The sequence below is a fragment of the Taeniopygia guttata genome, chromosome 13 (genome assembly GCF_048771995.1).
Source record: "Taeniopygia guttata chromosome 13, bTaeGut7.mat, whole genome shotgun sequence".
NCBI classification, from domain to species: Eukaryota; Metazoa; Chordata; class Aves; order Passeriformes; family Estrildidae; genus Taeniopygia; species Taeniopygia guttata.
The window spans coordinates 4949409-4975086 of NC_133038.1; the positions used below are offsets into that span (position 1 = coordinate 4949409).

Consider the following 25678-nt stretch of genomic DNA (forward strand, 5'->3'; position numbering starts at 1 on the left):
GCCTTTGGCAGCTTGTTAGTCCATTTACATATTAGCAGTCAGCTTAGTTTTCTGATGAGCCTGTAAACCTTGTTCATTTAGCTTTTACAAGTGTTTTTGTTTATGCTTTGCTCCAATTAAATAGCTGTGAGATTGAGCAGGGACTGTGCTAACAGCCTTGCATTCAGTGGAGCAGCTCTGGCAAATATCTCTTAAACTTGTCTGTGTATTAGTGGCTTTCTTTTCCTTCTTACTGTTTTATCAACAGACTGATCTGCATACAACAGCACAGATCCAGAGATGGGATGCCTGAATCCAGGTGAAGAGATAAATGCACTATGGAGGCACACACGTGGGTGGGTTTAGCTCTGCCTCTGTTCAGCTGCATCTTCTGAATCAAAGCTTTGTTGATTTTGGGATGGCAGAGCCCTGTTCTGGTCAAACAAATTCAGTGGGTGCTGAGGGTCTCATCTGTTACTTCTTTTCCCTTGCCTTTGTCCAACACTTTTCATCCCTGGTCCTGACTGTGTTGAGCGCAAATGAACAATTATCTCCTGTTTTGCAGATAGGACGACTGAAGCAGAAAGAGACAAATCTGGAAAAAATACAGGGATTCCTTCTCCTCAGCCCCACTTCCTCCTGGAATGGTAGCAGTTCTGCAAGCATACACTGATCTGCTGCAGGACAGGTTAGACCCTGGGAAAGACTTTTAATGGCTGGGGACAGTGAAACAATGGAAAGTAGACAAATACCTATGAGGAATATTTAAGTGGTGGTCACTTATGGGTTTGCTTGAGATTTTCATCAGCAAAATTGTCTTTGATTTTCTCTCCTAGAAAATGTACTGAGTTTTAATGCTCTCCCAAGGGCAGTCTCAGGCCTGGTGCTGAAATTTTGCTAACCCCTTTCCTGATTCTATCAGGGACAACTCTTAAGAGCCTTTGGCCGTGTGATCACAGCCACATTTATGTTTCTTTCTAATGTGCTCTGTGAGGTGAAATCTTTGCTGTTGGAGCCCAGGCTGGGGAGCTGTCGGAGCTGCGTGCATGCTCAGATTGGCATTGGGATCAGCCACGGCAGGTAAGCATGGAGCAGGCTAAGGCTCAGAATAAAGCTCTTTCCTTCCAGGAGGAATTTGCAGTCCATCGGAGAAGCAGATGCTTTTGAAGATGGAGATGGCAGAGACAAAAGAGGTGTCACTTACCTCTGGGCTGCTGCAGGCTGTCGTGTTGGGGGTGCTGCTCTCTGACAGACATCCCTCACACCTCCCTGCCTGCCTCCCCCCAGCCCTGGCTGCAGTTCTGGGGAGGAGAACTCACACCAGGACATTGCTGTGTGACAATTGTCCTGTTGAGAAGAACCCTTCTGGCTGAGCTAGCAAAACCCAGCTTGCTGGACTCCTGGGGTCAGCAGGCTGTCAGAACAGGCACAATTCATTGGGGCAGCTCTGCTTTTTGGTGTGTGAGCCTCCTTAACATCTGACCAGATACTGGGCACTTCCCTGGGGGATAGTGGCTTGGTTCAGTTGGCCATGGTGCTCTGCTGGGACAGACTTCACTGTGTCCTTCATGCTTTATGTATTACCTTATGATGCCTCCTCTTCCTTCTGAACCTGAGCAGCTCTTTGTGCTGCCGAGACACGAAGTTGACGGCGGCATATTCCAGAAGAGCAGAGAACACAAACAGCAAGCACACAGCCATCCAGATATCTATGGCCTTCACATAGGACACCTAGGAGTCAGAGAAAGAGACAGAAATGGGGTGGCTTCCTTACCCACATGCATTTTCACTTGGTGTTTTACACGGCTGACATCTGTCCTTGGATAGCAGAATCACACTCATTTAATGTGAATGTGTTATCAGGTCACTGAAACTCCTCATGGGCTCTTAAGTAGTAATAATTCCACAGCTTTTAATTTATTCAGGCCTTGATTGTGGTTGTTTATATGCAAGGAAAACAGTAATCCCCCATACCAGAAGCCTTTCATAAAGGGAAATTCAGTAATATTATAAGAGTAGGATGGTCAAGTGACTAAAAAGCTAAAATTAGAATGCACATCCATGTGTGGTTGTTGCAGGGGTTTATAAAGTACAGAGCTCCTGGTAACTGAGAGTTGTGGTGGGTGCTGAATCTTAGGGGAAGTTTTGCTGCTAGTCATTTGGAATATAAAAAATTGTCAGGATGGGGCTGGAATTTGCTCTGTTTGTCCTTACACAGGAATTGTGCAAAGGCAGCAAGAGGATCTGTGTAGGGATTTCCTTAGATGCTGTCCCCAAATGGGGGCAGGATTTCCCTGGTGTTCCAAGGGTGTTCCCTACCTTGGGCAGTGATGCTCGGGAGCCAGAGCTCTGCGTGGTCATGGTGAGCACGGTGGTGATGCCCAGGCCCACACGAGCAGGTGCAGCATCCATGTTGATCCAGAAGGAGATCCAGGACAGAATGACAATGAGAAGGCTGGGGATGTACATCTGGATCAAGTAATAGCCCATCTGCCTCTCCAGGTGGAAACGAGCTTCTATACAGGTGAACTTGCCTGAGGAGGATGGGAGATACATGGAAGGTTTTGGTAAGGCACAGTGAGCCTCCTGTTTTCAGCCAGTGTCTGGGGATTTTCCTTTTCTTTGAGTTGCCTAAACCAGAGTCTTGTCAGGGGAGGAAATGAACAGCTATTGCCCAGGGCATGCCCAGTGATAGGACAAAGGGAATGGCTTCAAATTAAAAGAGAGAAGGTTTAGTTTAGATATTAGGAAGAAATTCTTCCTTGTGAGGGTGGGGAGGCCCTGGCACAGGTTGCCCAGAGAAGCTGTGGCTGTCCCTGGATCCCTGGAAGTGTCCAAGGCCAGGTTCGACAGGGTTTGGAGTGACCTGGGATAGTGAAAAGTGTCCCTACCCATGGCAGGGGGTTGGAGCAATATGGTCTTTAAGGTCCCTTCTAACCCAAACCATTCTAAGATTCTATGAACATTACCATAGCAAAGAAAGCTCTTTGGCAGTATGTCCTTTGTCACTTAAATTACAAAGACAAAAGAAGGTTCTAGGAGAGAAGATCCCAACCAAACACCCTTGAATTGATGCAGATGTTACTGGGGACAAGAGGGTTTTGCACATTTATGCCCATTAGCTTCTAATTAGCTATATGTTTCCACATGTCTGTTATCTCTGGAAGTGTAGGACAAGGCCAGAGTGACATCAGACAGAGTAACAGACTCTGGCAAATGCACAGTCCTGAATTCCTCTCTACTGAACCCCTCAGTTAAGGGTTAACAGCACTGACCTGTGTTGTAGTGCTTCGTGCAGTATCTCAAGTCTTTTTCTTCTTTGAGGATAAACTGAGGCAATGTCAGCCCATCAGCGACTTGCACTGCTCCTTTTTCTTGCCACTCAAATATGAGATCATTCATTGTGTAGCCAACTGTTGAGAGGAAGGGACAAATGTCATGTGAATCACGTTAAATACTGATCTGGAAAGGGACAGTGTAGCAGAAGAGAGCTTGGAGGCAGGGGAGCATCCTGGCCTTCCTTGACAGTGCTGTCATGAATGGGATTTGGGTTGAGGCAAAACTGCTTGTTCATGTGGTAAGAGCCAGGGCAATGACCTCCACTGGAGCTGCAATGGATTTTCTGCAATAAATAACATTTTTTTTCTTGAATTTGGCTTGCTGAACTGTTTTCTACTGTTCTCGACTGCTTTCTCTGGAAGGAGCTCATCATCTTCCCCTCCTCTGGGATAAGCAGAATGTACAAGTGGCAGATGTTCATCCAGAGAGAAAAAAATCCCTCTTGCAGCTGAAAGCACTCTCACCTCTCTCCTGCAAAGTGAAAGGCCAATGCAAACACGGGCAAGCCAGGGTTCCCCACATGGGATCTTTTGAGGTTTGGCTTTCCTAGCAAATGTCACATGGGCTGAATAAATGGAAAATCCTAAGCAAGAGGTTCTCGAGCAAGCCTCCAGTGAAGGCTGGGCTGGGGATGGGCTGCAGATGGGAAAGGAGATGGCAGGGGAGAGCAGCATGGAAAAGTGTCGCCCTGTTCTTTTGAGAGTTTTAAAGTTATTTTAAAAGTTCCTATGCCTTCTGATATTTACATATTTCTACTGAGTTTTCTCATGCATATTCATGTAAATAATGATTATTTTGTGTTCTTTGTGTGTGGAGAGAATTGATGAACTGTTGGTTTAAACAGTGTGGTTGGAGAGGTGGCAGTTTCACCCTCCAATCCACTGTCATATTTGCTATTGTATATATAGTGGAGTCAGAAAATAAAAGTTTGCTTTTTTGGGCTCTTTTTCTTTCCTTTTACATCTAGCCTGCTTCTGTGAGTTATTTCGTGTCACAGTGTGATAGAAAAGAGATTGTCTCCTCTCCAAAATGTGCACAGGACTCACAGCTTTCCAACTGCATGATGCACGTCTGTACGTCCATGGGGAAGTTCTTCAGGTCCATGGGGCAGGCCAGAGTCAGCGTGATCCTGAGGAGAGAGGAGAGCACAGGGAATGCCAAACAGTGGGCACTGCTGGGGGAACGGCAGATCATCCATCTCTTCCTGCCTGTGCTCTCTGGATTTTCAACTTTTGGCCTTGATGTAGAAACAGCAGAATTACCCAGGGGACAGAAATTGAATTTTTCTATCATCAGACCTACAAGAAACTTATCAGGAGGGAAAGATACTTTAATTTAAAATCTTATGCTGTTAGAAATTCTCAGCTTGAGTTTAGAGGCATGTTGGGACAGAAGATGTGACAAAATCCACCTTCTTGTAAACGCCTTGCCTAGAGTTTGATTATTACAAATAGTAGTAGCAAAGAACCAGTTAGAAAATGGCAGAGATTTTTCTTTTTAAAGGGAAAGACTATTTCTCCTGTCTGGTTTTTAAAATTAAGAACTGTGAAGTTCCCCCATTCAGCCAACACACATGGTAGTTCTCTTATTGTTTTGGCCATCAGGTCTTTGGGCTGAACATCCTTGGTGTTTGATGGAGGCCATCTACTTTGCAGCATTAAGCCGTTTATTTTCCATTTTACAGCTCCACACTGCTTTTCCTTCCTATTGCTGCCCCTGGGAGCTGCAGTATGTGTTCCAGAGGCAAATTTACATTATACATGAGGTGAAAAGGTCTTCAGTATAGAGTTAAACTTTCTCAGGCTAGGCCCGTGAAGTTTGATCTTAATTTCGTTCTTTTAAAATACAGTGTGAATGGGGTTTGAAGTGAAGGTGGGGGCTAAGGTTGATTTCCTTTGGGAAATTCAGTGTAATTAGTTCAGTTTTGCTGATGGAGTCTTGGATCTAGCAATAAAAGGATAACTGGGCTGAAACAAAGCCACGGGGCTCTACTTAGCATTTTCCCTGATTTTTACCTTTTTTTTTTTTTTTTTTTTAAACAGGAAAAGCTGCAGCTTTTAAAACAGAGTGTTCATGAGCTTCTACTAGTTTTCACACAGCACAGCTGGTTTTAGGCTTGTACCAACATAAGATACCTGAAGTAATTTTACATTAGGGATGTTAAGGAATCTACTACATGCAGAAGTCCTTGAACTGAAAGAAGTAAAGTTGAGTTAAATTCCTTCCCAGACCAAGCCTCTGTCTCAATATGCTTCATTACTGCTAATTGAATAATCTCCCACCTTAAAGCCCCCTAGATTTCTCTTTTCCAGCAACATGCCCAAAGTCTAGGCTGGGATGACCTTGGTGGAGTCACCTTACCTGATGCTGTAGAGGACGTTGCCGTTCCGGGAGATCCTCAGCAGCTTGTTGTCCGTGGTAATCTCATGGAAATGGGCCCCTTTCTCGTTAGCAAAGAACAAGTCAGGCTTCCAGATGGAGTCCAGCATGGAGGGGTCCAGGTCCAGGGAGTCGTCGGGGTACTCGTTGTAGGCCAGCCGGGGGTCGTTCCACTGCTGCCGCAGGAAGATGTTCACCCTGTAATCCTGCACACAGACACACAGCAGAGCTCAGAGCAGCCTCAAGGTGCTGGCAGCTGGGCAACACACACTAAAACCAAACTAAAATGAGCCAGACCATGTCCAGGCCTGCAGTTCCCAAGCTATGCCAAGTGTTTTTGGTATTATTCCTCAAGGAACTGTTATTAATTTTTAGCTTCGTAGCTTCTAGCTATCGCATAGCATGAGCTGCTGCCTGTCCTGCATCCCTCTCTTACAGCAATTGTCAGCTGTGTGGGAAGGGCCAGGACCTCTCTGTCTGGACCCTGGGGCTGCAGAGAATATGAGCAGTTAGGAGGGCAGAACGGCCGCTGTCAGCAGGAGGATGTTCCAGAGGAGTAAGTGGGGAAAGAAACTGAAACCAACTTCTTTCAGTGCTGAGCTGTCCCGTATTGTGACTATCTGTAGTTCACCCAGCACTGGGAAAAGGCACAGTGAGAAAGATTGTCCATGAAAGATAAATTCCCTGTGTGTCTGCTAATACAAAGATAACTCAGATGAGCCAATGGCAGCAGCTGCCCTTGGTTAGAGTTTGTGAGCAGGAGCGGGATATTTATGAAATCTGCTCTCCTAATCCTGAGCATTCTGGGTTCCCCTCTCTAATGTCAAAATGCCATAAAGGCAACAGATTTTATAGGATGACCATCTTCCTTAACTGAAGGTAGTCCCTTGGCACTATGCATAATTATCTTTGCTTCATAACCACAAGTCTTACAGTTCCCCTCAGTTCCCAGGTCAAGGCTGGCTGCTGAGGCTGAGTTCAGACACTACTGGACAATCAGGGGCAGTTTCTCCTCTCCCTGTCTGACTGACAGCTTCCCAGGGTGATCTGTATGCTTCTTTTCTTCTGACTTTCACATGAGAAAGTGAGACAACAAATTGAAATGGGAAGAGGATGTGCCAGCTATCAGGAGAGGCATGAAAGCTCCACAACCATAAATTAATTGACATTTTCTAAGTATAGAGGCAGACTGCATCTGAAGAGCAGCATATAATAAACCAATTCCACTGCCCAGGCCCAAATGAATAGTCCTTCTCATGATTAAGGGTTTCTTTGCTGCCTTTCTAATATAAATGTACTTTGAAGGCTTTTATTAGGACACAGTTAATGGAGGGTGTCTGATGTGCTTGCTGGTGTCTGATACCTGCTGCAGGCACTCGGTGAGAGGCTCCCCCTCACTCTGCCACCAGGTCTGTTCTTTCCCTCTGGAGAACACAAAGTTCTGGAGTTGAAGGGTGCCTTCTCTGAGGCTGCTGCCTCAAGAGCTCACTTGACTTTGAACCTACAGCCTCTTGTCCAGGAGGCTCTCGTGGTGTCCAGTGGCACTGGAGGGTTGGGAGAGGATGTTGCAGTAAGGAGAAAAATCATAAAGAAAGGCTTCATAAAATCAAGCCTGCTCTCCTGGAATCAGTGGCTGGCCTTGTCAAAGCCAGCTTTTTTGCAAGTTCTCATATGAAAGCAATCCTGGTGTGAGCAGTTCATTAACATAACAATCTATTCCTGAGTAAAAACACCTTGCACCTGTATAAACTGTTTTTACACCGTTAGACAGAAAAATGAAATCTATCTCTCACAAACAGCTTTCCCTGCAGTACACACTGAGTCTGAGTGACCAATCAATACAGGATAACAACTTGTTACTAACCAATAAAAGTGATTGGCAAGAAAACTACTGACCAATTGGAGTCCCACACGAGGTCTGTAAAACTATATAAAAAGGAGTTATGTGAATAAAGAATGGGCTTTTTCCACCATGAAGAAAATGGAGTCCCGTGTGATTTATTCTCGTAAGAGGATTGTGTTGGGTGCTCTGTGTTTTGGATGAGGCACTTCTTAGCCAAGCACATAATCTAGAGTCTGTTTCAGGCCACTTGGTGCCATCTGCACCCTCAGAGCGCAGAAGCTGCTAATGACATTAATGATTGTGACAACAGCAAATGAACCACGGACTTGACGCTAAAAGGAGCAGACCTCTGAACACAAAAAAGACTTGCAACACTCTTTCCTTCTGCTGATATTCCAAGTGTCACCTTCACAAGTCCTAGTGCATCCCTCTCACTTAATTATTCATCTCTGTCGACCCTGGATAATGTGTCTGGAGGAAATGTGAATAGCTGGGGACAGCTGAGGACCAGGGTCTCAGCACAGCCTGGAGAAGGAAAGTAACCATGAATTCTCACTTTCCACAGCAGGCAGCAGCTCCCAGAGCTACCTGTATATTTTCAATTCTCTCTTTTCTGTGCATCAAGATCTGCAGCCATTGTGGCCAGGGGAAATCAATGTCACTGACCTAATAGGTAGAAAGCAAAGGGTTGTTTTGCTTATTCAGCTACAAATAAGCTGGATGCTAGCAGGTCAGCTCCAGTTTGGGACTTCTGTCATGTACAACACAAATTAAACTCATGTTTGGAAGAAACTTCAGTGGTAGCTGCCCAGAAGTGTGCTCAGCCTGATGGAGTAGTAGAAGTGGGGAGGGAATGGAGCCAAATTCCTTCCAACAGCCTGAGTTACTGCAGGTAAGCTTTGTTGGTGGAGTAAATTCACTGCTTCAGCTCCAAAACTTGACAAAAGGACAGGAAAGGGTGAGACAGGAGGTGTTGAATGGTTTATGTTGCCTCCACAGCAATACACCAGAGGCAGAATTTTATCTACAGTCTTTGCAACCATGAGGAGGCATCTTAATTAAATACTTGTGGGCCAAATGAAAATAAAATTAACTTCTCACAGTGGATGGCTGTGAGAAGGCCCCTCCTAATTCACCTCTAGAGTGACACTGTCCTGTCCTCATGTCCCCCGAGAGCAGTCCAGGGGCACCTTGTGAATGTGTCGGGGAGAAACTGCACCACCTCCACCCTGGGATGTGCAGCAGTGTGGGGAGTAACTCTGGTTGGTGTTACTCTGTGCTCCTCCTTTGGAGACAAGTGTTTGCTGTGGGTATTTTTTTGTTTTGGAATACAGAAAACAGGGCATTATGTTGTGATATAAAAAAGGCAAGGATGAAGAAATCTGATATATGCACTGAATGCAATTCTCTTGCTTTGCCATTTCAGGGCATTAATATTTTACCTCTATGTGTGCATTTATGCAGATCTTCCTACTCAGGGAAGATCCACAGTTCTGGCCTGCTCTCTGAGAACTTGGTTTTCTCCCAGATGCCTTTGCCCTTATGTCATTGCACTGCAATCTTGAAGGTTCTGAGCAGCCTTTTAGGTTTCTTGTGTCAAGCCTTATTTGAACATAAATGTAAAACCAAGCACTGTGACTGCAAAGTGGACACGACACTGCCTGAGGAGCCAGCAGAAGGCATGGAGAGCAGTCAGGGTATGTCTGTGCTGTGACACAGGCTAAGAGAAGGATTACAGTGTTCTGTACCAGCTGAGGATCCTCTGTGCTGAAAGCTTTGTCCTCAGCATTGCAGCCAGGCTGAGTGGTGATGAGCCAAGCAACACTCATTCCTTGGCTACTGGAGATATGCAGCATTTCTCCTGGATGCTGTATAGGAGATCTTAATTAGCACCCCCAAGAAGTTCACAGTTATTCCTAAATGATGGACAGCACTGGCCAGTTTCTGATGTGAACTTTCAAGCAAAGAAATAAGAGGTTTGACTGGGGCTGCAAACTTGGCAAACAAAAATAAAAATCTCTTTCTCCATATCCTTCTTATCCCTCACATTCCTCATTTGTGTGCCCATCACATCCAGGCATTGATTATCTTGTGCAGCCTGCTCTTCTGGCTGGCTTGGGAGAGGGGAGCAGCAGCTCTGTGCAGGGAAGGCATTCAGGAGCTTTGCAATTTGGCACAAAGGCATTTTGCTCCCAAGAGGGAAATGACACAAGGCAGGAAGAGAATAACTGGAGTGATCAAAGCAGTTCAATTTGATAATGCTGAAATGAAATTCTGCTTAGTGACCTCGCAAGGAGACAAGGAAACAGAAGATCATTTGAGATCTTCCCAGGTTCCCATAGCCTTGATATCTACTACTGAAAGCAGAGGAGGCTGGAGGCAGTGCTGAGCAGAAGGGATGGAGCCCCTCAGGAAACTCCATAGGTTTTCCCTCCTGACTCAGGGTTCTGTCAGAGCAGCCTCTGCACTGAACAGGTTTTGGGACAGACTTCCCCTTTGATAAATTTACATTTTGCTGGTGCAAAAAGCAGGGTAGAGACTGATCTCCTTCAGAAGAGGATTCTGGGACCCCACCAGAGCATGAGGGGCTTTGTTAGCATTGAGTTAAGTCTCTATGACGGGAATGAACAAACATTTTGAAGGCAACCTGCCTTGTCAAGGAGCACTAGAACAGACTGCAAAAACACCAAGCATACCAGAAGCAGCCCTAGGAGGGGTTAATAGCCATGTAGCCAATTTGAAGCCTGTGTGAAACCACCCCTGGGTGAGGGGAGGAGGAATCTGTATCAGAGAAGGGCAGGCACCAGGAGAGGGCTGGGAGCAGTACCCTGGTGCTTAATAAGTGTGGGGATTTTTGTGCTGGAACCCAAAGCATTAGTGCAAAGACAAACTCTAATCACAGACAGCTGGAACACTGCGGGTCTGACACAGAGATGGCAGCAGACTGTGAGTAGGTGTGAAAACCTTTTCATTTTGTGTTGTGTGACTTGTTAGGTGCTTATCATCTCTGTGGGACTGATGGTTGGGTTTAAGAATGACTGACTGCAGGAAATTTTGCTCAAAGCCTAACTTTTGCTATGAGCTTTGTGCATTGAAACTCGTATCTTTTGCTGATTTTGGAGTGAGTGGGACCAGTATAAATGTGGGACCCAAGTTCTTCATCAGAATCTCTGCTGTACTGGGGTTTGTGAGTTTTGATTGAATTTCTTGGTTTGCTTTGCAGGATGCTTTATTTTCTTGTTGGAAATCTCATGTGCAGATGTCTCTGAACAAGCACTTAACATTTGGACAGTTGCAACCTCCAGCTTCTCCTGTCCTCAGGAGATGCTGGGAGCTCAGTTGTGGCTGTGCTGCAGCTGGCTGGAAGGTCACATTTGCTTTGCTCTTTTCAGATGAGATAACTATGGCATGAAAGCAGCAAAAATGAATTTGCATATTTACACTGTGTCTAAGGGAGGTTGTTCTAGCTCTTCTGTGATTTTTCTTTCTTTTCCAGTCCCTTCTTTGCTGTGTGTGGGTTCTTTTTAAAAGAAGAGTCTAGAAAAGCTCATGCTGAGTCCAGCTGCTAGCATTGCTGGGGGATAATATAAAAATGTATTCCTTCTTCTGCTCATGCCTGTACTGTGTACAAAATGCTCCCAGCTTCCTACGCCACTGAAAGACCACAAAACTGCAGCTTCCACTGGAAGAGTGAGCAAAGGCATCACTTAGTTTCAAGGTTGCTGTTATAGTAGGGAATTTGTTAATTAAATGCTCAGATAATCCTATCTATTGCCTCATGCCCCAAAGAAAAGCCAAAGCTGGTGCAGTTTATTCCCTTACAACCCAAGACCTGTTCTGAAGGTGCTTCACTTCTGTTTATTTGGAATGAGGAATTTCTACATTTGCTACAGGTCTCATAATCTGGTGTGGCTGGGGAGTTGTTTATGCTTTTGAACAGCAAAAAGGGATTTAAGAGCTTGTGTTTGGGGATTTTTTGGTGTTTGCCATAATAATAACTGGAGAGAGTGGATGCATCTTGCACTTGTCCTTGGGAATCCCAGGCTGTTGGATCCGCTATTGCAGTGATGCTTTGGGGCAGGAGGATCTGGCTGTTGGGGTTGGTCCTCTCCTTCCCCTTGGAGCACAACAAGAAATGTGTTCCCAGTGCCAGCCTCCCTCGTCCTTAGAGCTCCAGGCAAGTGGGGCTGGATGTAAGCTCTGAGCTGCGATCCAACATAAATGTCCCATCAATTATGTGCACCACTAGAGGATTTTATGTTGGGTCTGCAGCTCTGCAGGATGCTTAAAGGAGTTGCTTCCCTTGCTCTAAATCAGCTCTGCCTTAGGAATTCAATTTGGTGGATGACTTTGCCTTTAACTTTTAAATTCCCCCTAGCCTTGCAGCAGTTTTAGATCGCCGTTTATTGCTCTGTTCATTCTGAACCTTTGTGGGGCAGGTAGCAGTTTTCTGCCCACTCTGGGGAGTTTGTGCCTTCTCTTGGCTGCACCTCATTGTCGTTCCTTCTGAGGTTTGTAGATCCAGCTGTCTACATCAAATGCCTGGGTATTTTTCTATTTTTCTATTTTTTTCTGTATTTTTTCCTCTCCTTCTACCTTCCATGAGGCCTTAAGCCTTAAGTGAGCACTCTCCCTCTAATTTCTCTAATCCTCTGTGTGGTGAGCTGATGGTTTACACTGATTTGTGATATTCAGGCAGTGTAAACTTAGAAGGGAGCAGTGGTATTTTCTGTAGGAAGTATCAGCTCACTGTGGAGATACTTTAAAGCCTTATTCAATTGCATGTGGGGTGCTCATAAAACCCTGTGACTGTTCCTGCAGGTAATAGTGTAATAGTAATGAAATAGAAGGTGCTGTAGTACTCAGACCTGAACCTGACTAGGCTTAGAGTGCCTAATGATGGGGGTTTAAACATAATTTTCTTTCTCTTTTTGGCCAGTGAAGCAGCTGGGGGAGTTTTGCCATCATCAGTCCCTGGGGATGGCTTTCTTTCTGGTAAAACACTGATTTGCCTCTCTCCATTATGAAAGCTGCCACCCCTTCCTCTGATGTTTGACCACTTTGAATTCAAAATGGTCAGATCTGTCTCAAAAACCCTTCAAGACAGGACAGTCTGTTCTTCCCAGAAACTGCTGGGGAGCTGACACTGCCTGTTTGTCCTGCTGCATCCTCAAACAGCAGGGAGGGACTGGCTGCTCTGCAGAGCAAATCCCGGGTTACAAATCCCCAGGACCTCTCCAGCATGCTGAGATCTCCATTTCAGCTGTTCTGGGACCTGTGCTTCAGCTGTTTCAGTACCTGTGTTTCTTGTGTTGCTGTTGGTGTTTACAAGCAGAACTGCTGCTCCCACACATTAGCTCGGGCTGTGTGCTGCTGTGTCAGCCTGACATCTGGGCTGGCTTGTCAGAGCTGCCTCGGATATTTCCAGACAGAGCAATGTGCCCACAGGGTGTTCTCGGGCTCCCATGGGGATTTTTTTTCCATGGAAGAGTGCCTATGAAATGAGTGGCATCTGGAGATGATAGCAAGTCCCTGCAGCGTGTCTTGGAGGTGAACTGCATCTCTCTTGTGCTAGCCTGTGCTAATTTTATGGAGCATCCTGCTTGCAGGGATCATGTGGCATCTTTGGCTGCTCCAGTGCATCTCGCAGTGTGGGGCAGATGCACTGAAAAACACTTTAGTGGGGTGTGCTCTGTACATTGCACACGTCCTTTGAGGGCTTGTCCTGCTCCCTCACACTCTGGGTTGGCGTGTAGGAACAGCATTTATTGCCTGCAAGGCCAAAGGGGGTAACCAATAAACAGTAAATTAGGAACAGATGTATATTTCAGTGGCAGTTCTTCCTCTTTTGCTTTATATACAAATGAATCCATGCTACACTCCCCACCTGTGAGCTCTGACAAATTCTGCAGGCCAGATAGGAAATCTATTTCCTTGTGCTTGGACAGAATTACAGCTTTGTTTTTCTCCTCCACTACCAGAACTGAACTGTCCCAACCCAAATATTTCCAGCAGAATGATGTAGTGTCAGAAGGGACTCATAACCTGAGCTGTATGGCTGTGGCTGTCCTCTGACAGTGCTGTGCATGCCAAGTAATTTGTTCAAGTCAAGGGGTGTGATCTCTATGCAAAGCTTAAAACTTCCTGCCTGAATGCACAGAACGCCTGAAGCTGGAGCCTTGCATTCTTCATTCAGCATTATTCTAGAAAAAGAATTACCAGAGGGTAATTAAACACCATATTTCTGGATTGTCTTTAATTAGCACAGCAGTAAGGCGCAGTACCTCCAGAGTTTTTTCCTTTGCTGTTCACTGGTTATGTCACAACCAATCTTTAATAGTTTTCAGATGGAGCAATTATCTCCTGTTCTAGGGATCCTCTGCTCTTAGTGCCTTGCCAATTAGATACAGCCTTTAGCCATGCTCACTAATTTTGTATGAAGTGAGCCTTAACTCAGAAATATTGGTTTTGATTTTCTTCTAAAAATCATTGTCTACTAGAAATGTGTCTGCAAGAAAACAATCATTGTAGTCTTTAATAATTCTCTTAATCTTTGGGAATCTGAAATCCTAGTGCAAGCTGAATTTGAGTTCGGCTGATTTCCCTTCTCTTTGAATCCAGATTAATTTTGGATTTATGCCCACTCAAACACAAAGAATCTGTAACAGTCACTGAGCTTGGAGCCTTATGTGAATCTTCAGAAAAAGATTATTTATTTTCCTTTCTGACCCTTGTCCTTTGCTCATGGGGTGTTTTTATAAGATGGAGATGGAGACTCTGTGGTCTTCAGCCACATGAAATGAGTCTTGTGTGTTGACCATTAATTTACTCAAACTCTGAGTAAGCTCAGGAGCACTGAGTGTTTTCCCTAGTCCCCCTGAGGAGGAGAGTGATGCTGCATTTTCTGGGAGTGCAGTGAGGCTGAGGCAGTAGCTGACCAGCTGTGCTGTGATTTTTACTTACCATAGTTGTTTCTGCAATCGAACCAAAGCTGTTGATGAAAATGTTGCAGCTGACGTTCACTGGTGGGCCTGCATGACAAACACAGATTGGAACAGCAGTTCACTGTGTGCTCGTGGAACAGAGGAGTTCAACTCTGGAATATAAACCTGCTGTGGGAATGGGGTGAGCAGGGGAGGAAGGCCTGGGTGCCCTACCAGGTCCAGTCTTGGTTCTGATGCCAGTTTGACACCAGGCAGGGCTCGTGCTCTGCCTCTGTTCCCCTGTTTGGCAGTGTTTATAGATCTTTGCTGGGAACTGCTCAGATAAACAGGAATAGATCAGAGCCAGCCAGGACAGTTTCTAGGTGTCTTGGCCTGGCTGTATGTGTGGTAGTTTCACCTTGAACGTGATAGCAAAATATCCCAGAAAGGAGCTGAGAGACAACTGCCTTTTATTTAGAGCTAAACCTCTGAAATATTCAGTGTTCCTGAACTAGGATGAGGTGCTCCCTTCAAAGCCAGTGCAGCAGAGTGAGCTGTGGAGAGCAGGCTGGCTAGAGCAGCAAATACCCCAAGTGATGATGGTGGTGTTGGGCTAACACTGCCTGCTTGACCCTCTGCATCCTCAAACAGCAGGGAGAGACCGGCTGCTCAACAGGGTAAATCCCACGTTACAGATCCCAAAGACCTTTCCAGTGTCCTGAGACCTCCTTTTTAGATGCTTTAGTACCTGTGTTTCTTGTGTTGCTGTTGGTGTTTCCAAGGAGAGCTGCCTGTAAACCCCAAACCCCAGGTGATGATCCTGATCCAGGCTGTCAGGGCTCACAGCTGGGTAGGAGAATTCAGGGCTCTGCCAGCAGGAATTTTCTGGCTGTCCTCTTTGGGCAGAAGGTAATCCTGGTCTCTGGGCCATGCCTCTCCTGGACTTGATTTGCTTTCAGACCAGAGCTTTGCTTACCCTGCTCATACTAGAGAATTAAGGGGTCACCAAAGGAAAGGAGTGAGGGCAGGGGATGAAGGATTGTGGTTTGAGGGCATGGGGGTCAGTCTGTTCATGTGGTACTGATGCCCCAAGGTGTGATGGAAGTGTTTCCTAACATTGCCTGGAAAAATCTGAGGTGGAAATGCTGCATTTAGGCAGAGGAAGATGCCAAGAGCTGCAGTTCAGCACAAAGCAAAATGCTGGGGAATATTTTGGAGCCAGGGCATACCTGGTGCCTGGCAAACCTGTGGCTTGCTCACACATGATGAGATGATTTTTGGAGTGTGTTGAAGCAAAAGGGGCAGCTCTGGGGGCTGCCAAAGGCTGCTGTGGGCACTGCCCAGGATGTGGTGGGGAAAGGCAGCCCAGGCAGAGAGCAGAGACACTGCCCCAGGGAACAAGGTCCCGTTTTACACCAGAGCTAATCCCATATCATCCCTGTGATAGATGCTTCTGGGAAGATAAGATCTCTGATAGTAGAGAGTGTGGATTTTCAGATTATTCCCCCATTTTTTATGGAATCAGGATTGGTGTCTGCATTTCAAACACTGTCTGGTGGCTCAGCCTGCTGGGGGAGTGATGTTCCTGTTAAGGTCACATCTGCAGTCTGGCAGTTGCTGCAGCATGAAATACTGGGGGGGAGGAGAGCCTTGTGCCTCTAATCAGTGCAAACTTCCTCCTGTGTGGAAATTAATGAATTTTCCTGATTACTGAGGAACATTTGGAGCTTGGTTTTCTCCTCTTCATTTCTCTTTCCTCCTCTCCTGCTTTGGCCTCCTCTGGAAGTTTGTGCCTGTCCCCTGCAGTGATGCTCTCTGCTGGGGTTTTCTTGGTGTGAGTCCCAGGCAATCTGGGCAGGCTGTGTCAGCCAGCCCCCAGAGAAGCATTGCCAGCCCCCAGAGAAGCATTGCCAGCACAGCAGCATCTCACACTGTTCAGTCTGTGCAGCTTTATCCAGACTGTTAAACACTGGCATAGCTTGAGCTACCAGACACAAAAATTATATCTTTTTTTCCTTCCTTGCCTTCACCAGCCCCTCTTATCCAGAAGTTTATCCATAAGCTGAAAGCACACAGCTATCAGGCTTTAGTACTTGTTTCATCCCTTCTGTTGGGCTCAGGGGCATTGTTTGTCTGTTCTGGGTCCATTCGTGAGCCACATAAAAGGTCCTTGAACAGGTAATTCCCTTCCCAAAGGGCACAGCATAAGGAAAGCACTGAGCTGATCTCCTGGATGACTGCACATGTTTCTGTGGAGTATTTTGGTCCCCCTGTTCCTGATCCAGTGCTGACACAAAGCTGAGTGTGGGGTGAGTTTGGCCCTGTGAAGACTCCTTGGGGCAGCCCAGCTCTTGCTGAGGCACTGAGCTCTTCTCAGTGTGTCTAAGGTGAGCCATGAGCTCCCTGCAGGATTTGGTGATTTTTGGTAATTTTTAGCTTGTGAGAGGCTCTAGAAAGTGCCCTGCCTGCCACTGAAATATTCCTCCTCTATGCTGGGATGCAGCTGTGGAGAAATGGAATTTTCCAGCAGCAGGTACTGGGGCACAGCCTGGGTGAGAGGTCCCCTGCCAGGTTCCTCTCTGTTCCTGCTCGAGCTCCTGACTTTATCCTCCAGCTTAAAACCCAGATACTACTTATGTGTTCTCAGAAGGTGAATCCACAGCTAAGTCCAGACTTTACAGCATTTATGGAAAAGCTGCAATCTTCTTTTTGTTAATCTTCCCCTCCCCAAAAATCAATCTGATATGGATCTTTGGTATTATTTTCACTTAGATCTAAGCAATTAAAATGTCCTTATGAGTTACTGCAGTTAATTTAAATGATGTGCTTTGAGAGCTACAACCCCAAGCTCTGTAAAACACCTCCTATGCCTCCCATATAAATTGGAGCCTGATTTATGTGTGGGAGGCTAAGCCAGCAAAACTGCCCTGAGGGGAAGGTGTAGTTCATTGAAATAAAACCGAAATTAAATTATCTCAAATAAAAATGCAATACAGCTGCCTTCAGCAGGAAGTGAATGTATACATTTCATTAAATATTAAAGTTTAATTTGTGTGTGTGCATAATTTAGAGGTAGGCAGGTTTACAGGGTGGTATTTTAACTCCTTGTCATTTGGATAAGAACAGCAGTGTCCTCTGTTGCCTGGTTAGTTACTGGGGCACAGGGTTCCCACCTTTCTTTGGATTTAAAAGCCCAGCACAGAGTTTATTGTCCAAAGCTGGGTGCCAGGTGCTGTCACCAGTGATTAATGGGTCTTGGAAATCCTGTCAGCCCCGCCAGTGGCTCCAGGGGAGAGGGAACTGGTTGCAGGAAACAAAAGCAGTGAACAAAATGAGCTCTGGAGATGGCTTGGCAGTGGCTGAGAGGAGCAAGTCCTGCTTTATCTCTGGGTGTGATCTGGGGTCAAAGAGCCTCTGGGAAAGTGAGCAGTTAAAAATAAAGAAAAACAAAAAATCATAGAATGGTTTGAATTGGAAGAGTCCTTATAGACCCTCTAGATCCATCCTCTCTGCTATGTGCAGGGACATCTTCCATTAGACCAGGTTGAGAAAGCCATCCAAAAACCCCACACTTGCTAGAAGAGGTGTTTTGAGGAGAAAAGAAGTTTTGTTGCCTCTGCCAGGGCTTGCCTCAGTGCTGCTTGGCTGCCATGGAATATGGGATAGACTGGAAATCTGTGTGGGGAAAATAGAGCAGTGTTGGGCTGATATGGGGGACAAGGATGGGTTTGGGCTGCCCCCGGCATTTTGTGGGATTTTTGTGGAGCTGATGGGAGAGGCTGCAGTGGCTGTAAGGGAGCATTGCTTGCCATTAGCAGGTGCTGTGGGCAGTGAGTGACTCCAGGGGAAAGGAAAGTTGGGGATTTTATCTTTATCTCTAAAGAAGTTCAGTTTCCTGACAGTCACTGCTTGGTTTGACAGGATCCTCAGTTAATATATTGAGATTGATAAACTGAGATTTCCTGATCCAAGCAGGGATTGGGGGGCCCTATGCTTACAGTATGTGAAGTTCTTACAAGGTTATTTCCACTCTGAGCAGACATTTGTTGATGTCTTTCCAGAAATCTACAGGGATCCATGTGCCAAATATCTTTATAATACATACTTGGTAAGAACATAGATATTCATACTTCTTACAGCATTAAGAAGATATTAATGAGGATTGGATGCAGTTTTCAGTCCCAAAATGTGAAAAAGCTGGGTTTTTTTGCATACCTTTAAAATTTGGTCTGATCCTGGCATCATATCCTGAAGTTCTCCCCATCAGCTTATCCAAGAAGTCGGAAGGAGACATGGGTTTGGGGGCAGATCGAGCTGCTGCTTCAGCTTCCTTGGAGGCTGCCAGGCTGTGCAAGTAGAAATAAAGAGGAGGTTTCAGTGTGGATCCCATGCTGGGGAGGGCTTGGGGTCCAGAAACAGAGCAGTCAGAATCTTATTCCTGCTGAGGCAGGATGGGTACCCATGTGAATTCCTAATGAGGCTGGTCTCAGCTAATTTGTTTGCCCAGCCCAAACATCTCCAAATACAGAATCCCAGCTGCCACCAAAGTAGAAGAGAGATGATGAGCAGTGAAAATCCTTTTGTGAGTTTAGGTATAGCTCCTCGTGTGCCGCTAAATTACAAATGTGAACTCTGGCGCTGAGCTCCACAGGTAAAATACACTCTGAGATTAGCCTTGGGCAGCAATTACTGCTTAATTACAGGGCAAATAGCAAGGAGCATATTCAGTACTCTGACAGTATGATTTTCCAAAAGGCAGGTAGGATCAGAGGAATCTGGAGTTTGAGGTTTAAATGAGCATCATGTGGTGGCACAGCTCGTGCAGAGCCTGTGGGGCTGGAGGGGAGAGGGGTGGTTCTGCTGATCAGTGCAGCCTTTGCTACTGCTACCTGCAATGCAGGGTCTGAGTTCAGCACAGAACTGGAGTGTCTGGAGTATCACCCTGAAATTTTACTCATGTTGGGTTGAAGAGGAAAGGAAATGGAATCTTTCTGGGATCTGTGTGGACTCTGGGGCAGAAAGAGTGAAATCATGAATTTATCTGTAGAAGACAAAAGCCTGTGGCTGGCAATGTGCCTTCTGACTCGATGGGAGTCTGCAAGATCTGCAGGGAGATGATTTGGGCTTAAGAAATCTGCTGTTGCCATCTACAGAGGAGCAAGTAACCCTTGGTATTAGGTGCTCATTCTCAGCTTTGCAGGAAGGTTTGTCTTCCTAGACAGGAGCAGACACCATTCAGTACCCTCCCTCTGGTTGAATGGTTTCTATTTGAACACAAGTCTGTTCCCAGGCTGCAAGTGTTGAGTAAAACTGCCTAGATGATCCAAAAAAATCCCACAAATCTCCTAGGCAATGTGGTTAGGGTGAGCCTGTGGGTTCAGGTGCCTGCTGCTGAGTAAAGCCTGCAGGCAGCATTGCAATGCAAGTGTACAATGAGCCAAAGGAAGCTGCTCAGGAGGAAGTGAGGTCATTGCTTCACACTGCAGAACTCCTGAATTTTTTAAAGTACAAAGGCTGTGGGAATGGTTGGGGAGCTTCTGACAGAGCAGCTGGGAGGTCTAAGGGAGTTTACAGCAGGCACAAGCTATTTGGCTACACATGTCCTCACAAATGACACCAGAGTCCTCTGACAGCATGAGGGCCTCACCTTGGGAAGTTTTGCAGCAGGAGTCATGCTAAGTACAGACACAAGATCTTTTGGGAAGAATTTGGGACTGTAATTATGCATGGTATTAATAGGATCCTGCCCCTAAAGATGAGCTCTTCCAATGCAAGTTTGAGCTGAAACCCCAAAGAGATGTGTTATCTTGATAAGAGCATTTTGAACCATTTGATTCCTCAAAACTTAAAAAAAATCAGATGGGATTCTACAGCGCTTGGGTGCCTAATTTCGAAATTAGGACTCTGGTAACCTGCATTGCATTGACTTTCTTTTCTGGTGTCAGCAGCTGTGGCTTGCCAAGCCTTGGTTTTCGGTCCTGCAAACTCACAACTGCAGACTGGCTCCTTTTGCAAGTTGCAACAGAGTTCTCTGATTGCTGAATTTTTAACTGTTAAAAATAGTTTAATTTGCAGTGAAGAGGGGAGATTAATTCCAGATCACTTCCAGTGAGAGCCTAAAACCAGGATTTTATTCACTCCTTTGAGGACTCCCAATCCACTCCCCACTGGACCATATCTGTACAAGCTGCTGCACTTTTTTCTCGGTGGTGATCTGAAAACGTGTGGATCTTGCTCTTGCTACAACCATGTCCCCTTTCTTGTCTTGTCCCCATCTCTGCCCCAAGAAAATACTGCAAAGCAGAACCAATGTATTTCAGGGGTAAATGGGGTTGTGGGATGGGTGATGGTTTTTAATTTAATTTGTTTTTAGAAGGAAAGCAACAGGGTGCAATTGATTTGCAAATGCAGAAGAAAGCTGGGAGTGGGAGGACAATCAATACTGGGCTTGACTACTGCATTCCAATGGAGTGTCTGCATGGCAATGAGTCCAGAGAAAAGATTTCAATTAAGCAACAAATGACTTGGTAACCAAAGACTTCTGCCACTTCAGCAAGATGCCAGACTATGCAATACACTGATTTCTTCTCATTAACTGTAGACTGGATGAAGTATATGGAAATGGAAAATGTGTGTGGGAGGGGAGAGGCAATACAAACCTAATAAGCATCTAATAATCTTTAAGTGGAAAAAGATAATTAGAAGCTGCAATTCCCCTGGCATTTGTTTTAAAAAATGAGGTGGAAAAGCACAGAAATCGGTGCTCATCGTTCCCCTAAATTCAGTGTTAAAGTCTCTACTTGATATATTCACCCTACTTCCAATGAGTGAATCTATTTCTTGGGTGCCATTTTCTGATCCTTTCTGCATCAAAGCTGCAATTAAATTAATTTCATGGGCTCACTTCCCATGGAAATAAATAATTGGATAACTGGAGCTCAGAAAGCTCTGGGAGAGGACCACGCTCTCACAGCCCCACTGCTTTCTGCCACTTCATGCCCATCCCTGTGCCCATCCCTGGAAGCACCTCTGGGGATGTGCTGAAACTGTCATACAAGGCTTCAGTGGCTTGATGCCTGTTTTAAAATCTGTCTGGCTGCTGTGTGGCTTTACCTGGGAATGGTGAGTTCTGAATTCCCTCCAGGTTTTTTTGGTTACTAGATGCTTTCCTAAAACTAGACTCCCCTGGATTTAACAAGAAAAGGCAAGAAAGCAGTGCAAGGGGAGCAGCCTTTCCAGAAGCAGTCTGCTGGGTCTATTCTCTATCTTAGAAATAATGGCAGAAAACACCACTGGGAGTTGCAGAGAGGCTGATCCACCCCACTGCTTTAGGTGGATGGAATTTGTCTAGCAGAGCCCCAAAATTTTCACTCTGATTGTGACAGCTGAGCTTTGCAATGGCAGCTTAGCTCAGACAGCACCCAAACAATCTGCCAGCTTCCTCTGTCTTCCAGGTCTGTCTGGACTAGTGCTGTGTTTCCCTGAGAGCTTTCTGGGATTTTCTCCATCCCTCAGTCCTTCCAGAACACCCTCCCAAGCCCCACAGGACTGTTCGTCTCCTGGCTCACAGAGACAAGGAGAGGGGAATTGCCAAGTGATTCTAAAATTATTGGCAGTGGAAGAGAATTGGAAATTTAGTGTGGGTTGTTGTGATGCTCAGAGAGAAGATTATTCTGTGAATAAACAAAGGGAGGCAAAGGCTGTAACAAACCCACCGAGGATGGAGTTTGCACTGGTGTAAGAGTTGTCTGAGCCGAGCTCTCGTTGCATTTTAATAGCAGTCAGACAGAGGCTTATCTTATTTATGCTCCTGTAATCCCTAGTGGATCTGGCTGAGAAAGTGCCATCAGGCAATCATCACAGCAGCTACAATGGGAAGGATCTCTTCAAAGGGTCGATGAACTAGCATAATCTTTTGTGATATTAATGCTGGCGTGTAAGCAGACACCAGCGAGCCCCCGGGAGGTCCAGCCACAACAGGATGTGAGCGTGGTGGAGATGAGCAGCCCAGAAGCTCAGGACTGCATCCCTTAAAACAGAGCAGTCAAGCTTGGCAGGACACCTATTGCTGGGTTTTCCCAGCCTATACAGGCACTCTGTCTGCATCATTTTGTTTCATCTAAACAGATGATATATTCTTATAAACAATTATTTGGTTTAGAAAGTGGCTCTTCTGCAGTCTGGATGTGTCTGTTCACTTGATTCCTGGCTTCCCAGTCCACTGTTTCCTTTTCTTCCTCATCCCATTTGCGTGATCCTTGAGCAATGTTTTTGTATTTTGTTTTTTTTTATTTTGGCTGTGGCCATGGTTGTCCATCTAATTAAGTCCAACATCACAAAATGCCCTGTTCTGGCTGAATGCTGATATTGAGAAATAAATTCTTTCTTTTTTTTTTTTTTTTTTTCCAAAGAGGAGTGGAGGAGTGATGAAGGAATTTAATTAGCACAAGGCCTCTCTATTCCCTTGTCAAATAATTTAATTGTTAATCATTAATTCAGAGTGTAAAGAAATCATGTCTGGCAGCAGAAACAAACTGTTGCCAAACAAGTGTTTGCAAATGAAATATCTCTCTGCAAAGTGTGGAAGGCTTAGGTCCCTGGGAAGGTAAAGTGATGCCACATCAGTGGCTCCAGAGAAGTGGGATCCCTGCAGGCTGGGGAGATAGAAGATACCTCACCCCTACCCTGGTTCTGTGCTCCTCAGCAAAGGTTTCTGAAGTGGTTTGTTTGGGGTTTTTGAATTTTGTTTTTGAAACACGGCAGGGCAGAAACCTTGGCAGGGATGTGTTGGGAATAGTGTTCAGGTGAGCTGCCTCACACAGTTGTCCTTCAGATGTGAGTGTTCTTTAAGAAGATATCCCGGGGGTGTGGGGGGAAATATCCATCAGCTCAGAGGCAGGCTGAGGTGTGCAGAATAACTGCTTCCCCATTTCCTTCAAAGCCAGGCTGGGGCAGCACTGGGGGACATGGGAGAATTCATCAGTTTTGTTTTATTGACTCCAGCGGACTCTGAGAGGTGCAGCTGCACAGAGAACATCAGAGCACAGAAAGGCATTGTGCTGTCCATGGTTAACAGTGCAGCCCGGGGGAACTCTGCTTCCTCCTCCTGAACCATCTTCCCTGGGCCCCTGAGCAGATCCTGGGGCTCAGCAGAGCCCAGCTTGGATTCAGAAGGTGCTGGGGCTGCCTGTCTCTCTTCTCTGCAGCAGGAAGGACAGATTGTCCTGAAAAAAAAAAAGTGGCAGCCCTAAACTCTGCACCCAGACATTTATTTCTGACTGCACACCAACATGTTATTTGGAGGGGAATGCTGCCAGACCCTTGCTGGGAAGGCTTGGCAGAGACTGCAAGCAGACTTTTTATTTTAATGATTAGATTTACTATCAAAATTAATAGCACAATCAATATTGATATGCAATTCAATTAAATAGGATGAAACTCATTGCCTGCCTGTTTTTCTCCAGCACCTTGTCTGAACTTCTGGCCTGCAGCATTAGAGGTGGAAAGGAGATAGAATAGTGGAGGTGTGTGGGAGAAGAGAGCCCCAATACTGAATTTTTGGCCTATCCTGGTGCTGAGCAGAAGGAGCTGTGAGTGTTACAGATGTGCTGGTTGCACAGTGGTGATCTCATTCCCTTGGTCGTGCTCAGCTGCTGCTGTGGTACAGCCCTTGGCGTGCGGGTATGGGGTGTACTCAGGGGGGAATCTTAAAGTTAATTCTCACAGGTGGGAAGGGAATTTGGACATGGTTGTTTTCTTAATTCAGTTGAGTGCTTATGCAGAATAGGCAGGGAGCAGGCCTGGATACAGGAACAGGATAGGAAAGTGGATGTGTATAGTGAGACTGGAGAAATATGGAAATTGAGACCCTGTGGAGAGATTTCACTCTGAGAAAGAAATGGGCAATGAGCTATTATGTGTCTCCATTAGTGGCAGGAGGATGGGGACAGGACAGAAAGAGCAGGCTTGCTAAATGTTTCTGTCCTGGATGGCTGTGCTCTGTTGCTGTGAGCTCTTTAAACCAGTTCTAGCTCTTGCACCAGAAGTAACTGCATTGCAGTAGTCACAGGATGTAATCAGTTAAAGTTTTAACCCAAAGGATCCCAAAACACTCTCAAAGGTCCTTCACCATCCCCGCTGTCACTGGTCCCTGTGGCTGTACCTAAGGACAGGAGCTGGGAGGCACTTTTTCATGAGCCTCAGGGCATTAACCCTCTGTGATCATTCCCATCCAGGGAAAGCTGTAACAACTTCACTGGAGTGAGAAAAATCTCTTCAGACTGCAGCATTCTGGTGTCTCTGCTCCACTGACACGTTCCTGCAGCCCATGGCTCCTATGCCATATGGCAAAACACTCTGTCCAGAGCTATAAACCATCCCAATTACACTGATTAACTCTATGGAAAGACACCAACACTTGGAACATTTGCTGACGCTGCCTGGACAGAGCAGTAAGAAAATAATAAATGACCAGACAATTGGCTGTGGGGAGGAGAAATCTGCACATTGTATATAGCTGGGAATAGCACAGGAAGACCAATAAGTTGTAGGGGAATAATGCTCAGTTTTGTGCTGGGTCTCTGCTCCTCACAAGGATTGTTGTTGTGCTATTGCTCTTATCACAAGAAGTGTTAGAGATTATCACATACTAAAAAGTGTTTGTTAAATCAATTTTTGAGCCACAGGCATTACCTCCTCTAGTGAGATAAATCCAGCAAACACCAGCACTGGCTCTCACCTGTGCCTATACTGAGAGGCCTACAAAAAAACTCCAAAGTTATAATTGCTTTTTGTTTTTTGTTGAAAAACAAAGGGGGAAACATCCTTGCAAAGACAAAAGCATGTGTCTGTAGCTTCACACACACACACTGCATATTCCTTTTAAAGTCAGGAGGGCTAGTCAGATATTCAAAGTTGTGCATAAACAGCCTTCCTGAAGGCAGTAAATAAAGAGGGAAAACATCTTAACAAGATGAAACTTCATAATCTAGGTAAGAATATTCTCTTTGCTCATGTGCTCCTGATTTGGTGTTTGGATGGAGAGCTGTAATGGGAACCTCAATTGACGTCAGAGGGTTTTAGATCACAGACCAGACAAGTGTCAGAGAATTACGAGAAATCGTGGATGCTCTTCTATCTATAGCTCTGCAGTCGTGCTCTCAGGTGTGTTTCCATCAGTTCAAATAGCTCACTATGGCAGCTTTTGAAAAATTAG

The 25678-nt window shown here is 45.6% G+C and overlaps 1 protein-coding gene across 2 annotated transcripts in view; it reads right to left on the bottom strand.

Annotated features, from left to right (window-relative positions):
* Positions 1-25678, bottom strand: part of GLRA1 (glycine receptor alpha 1) — a 40781-nt gene that overhangs the window by 6176 nt on the left and 8927 nt on the right. For both annotated transcript variants that reach the window (XM_030284286.4, XM_030284285.4), the window contains exons 2-8: positions 18679-18809; positions 14504-14571; positions 5680-5903; positions 4365-4447; positions 3255-3392; positions 2299-2513; positions 1564-1710 (exon numbers count right to left, since the gene is read on the bottom strand). In XM_030284286.4, the coding sequence (XP_030140146.1) occupies positions 1564-1710; positions 2299-2513; positions 3255-3392; positions 4365-4447; positions 5680-5903; positions 14504-14571; positions 18679-18809 (1006 nt within the window). The remainder of the gene's footprint in view (positions 1-1563; positions 1711-2298; positions 2514-3254; positions 3393-4364; positions 4448-5679; positions 5904-14503; positions 14572-18678; positions 18810-25678) is intronic.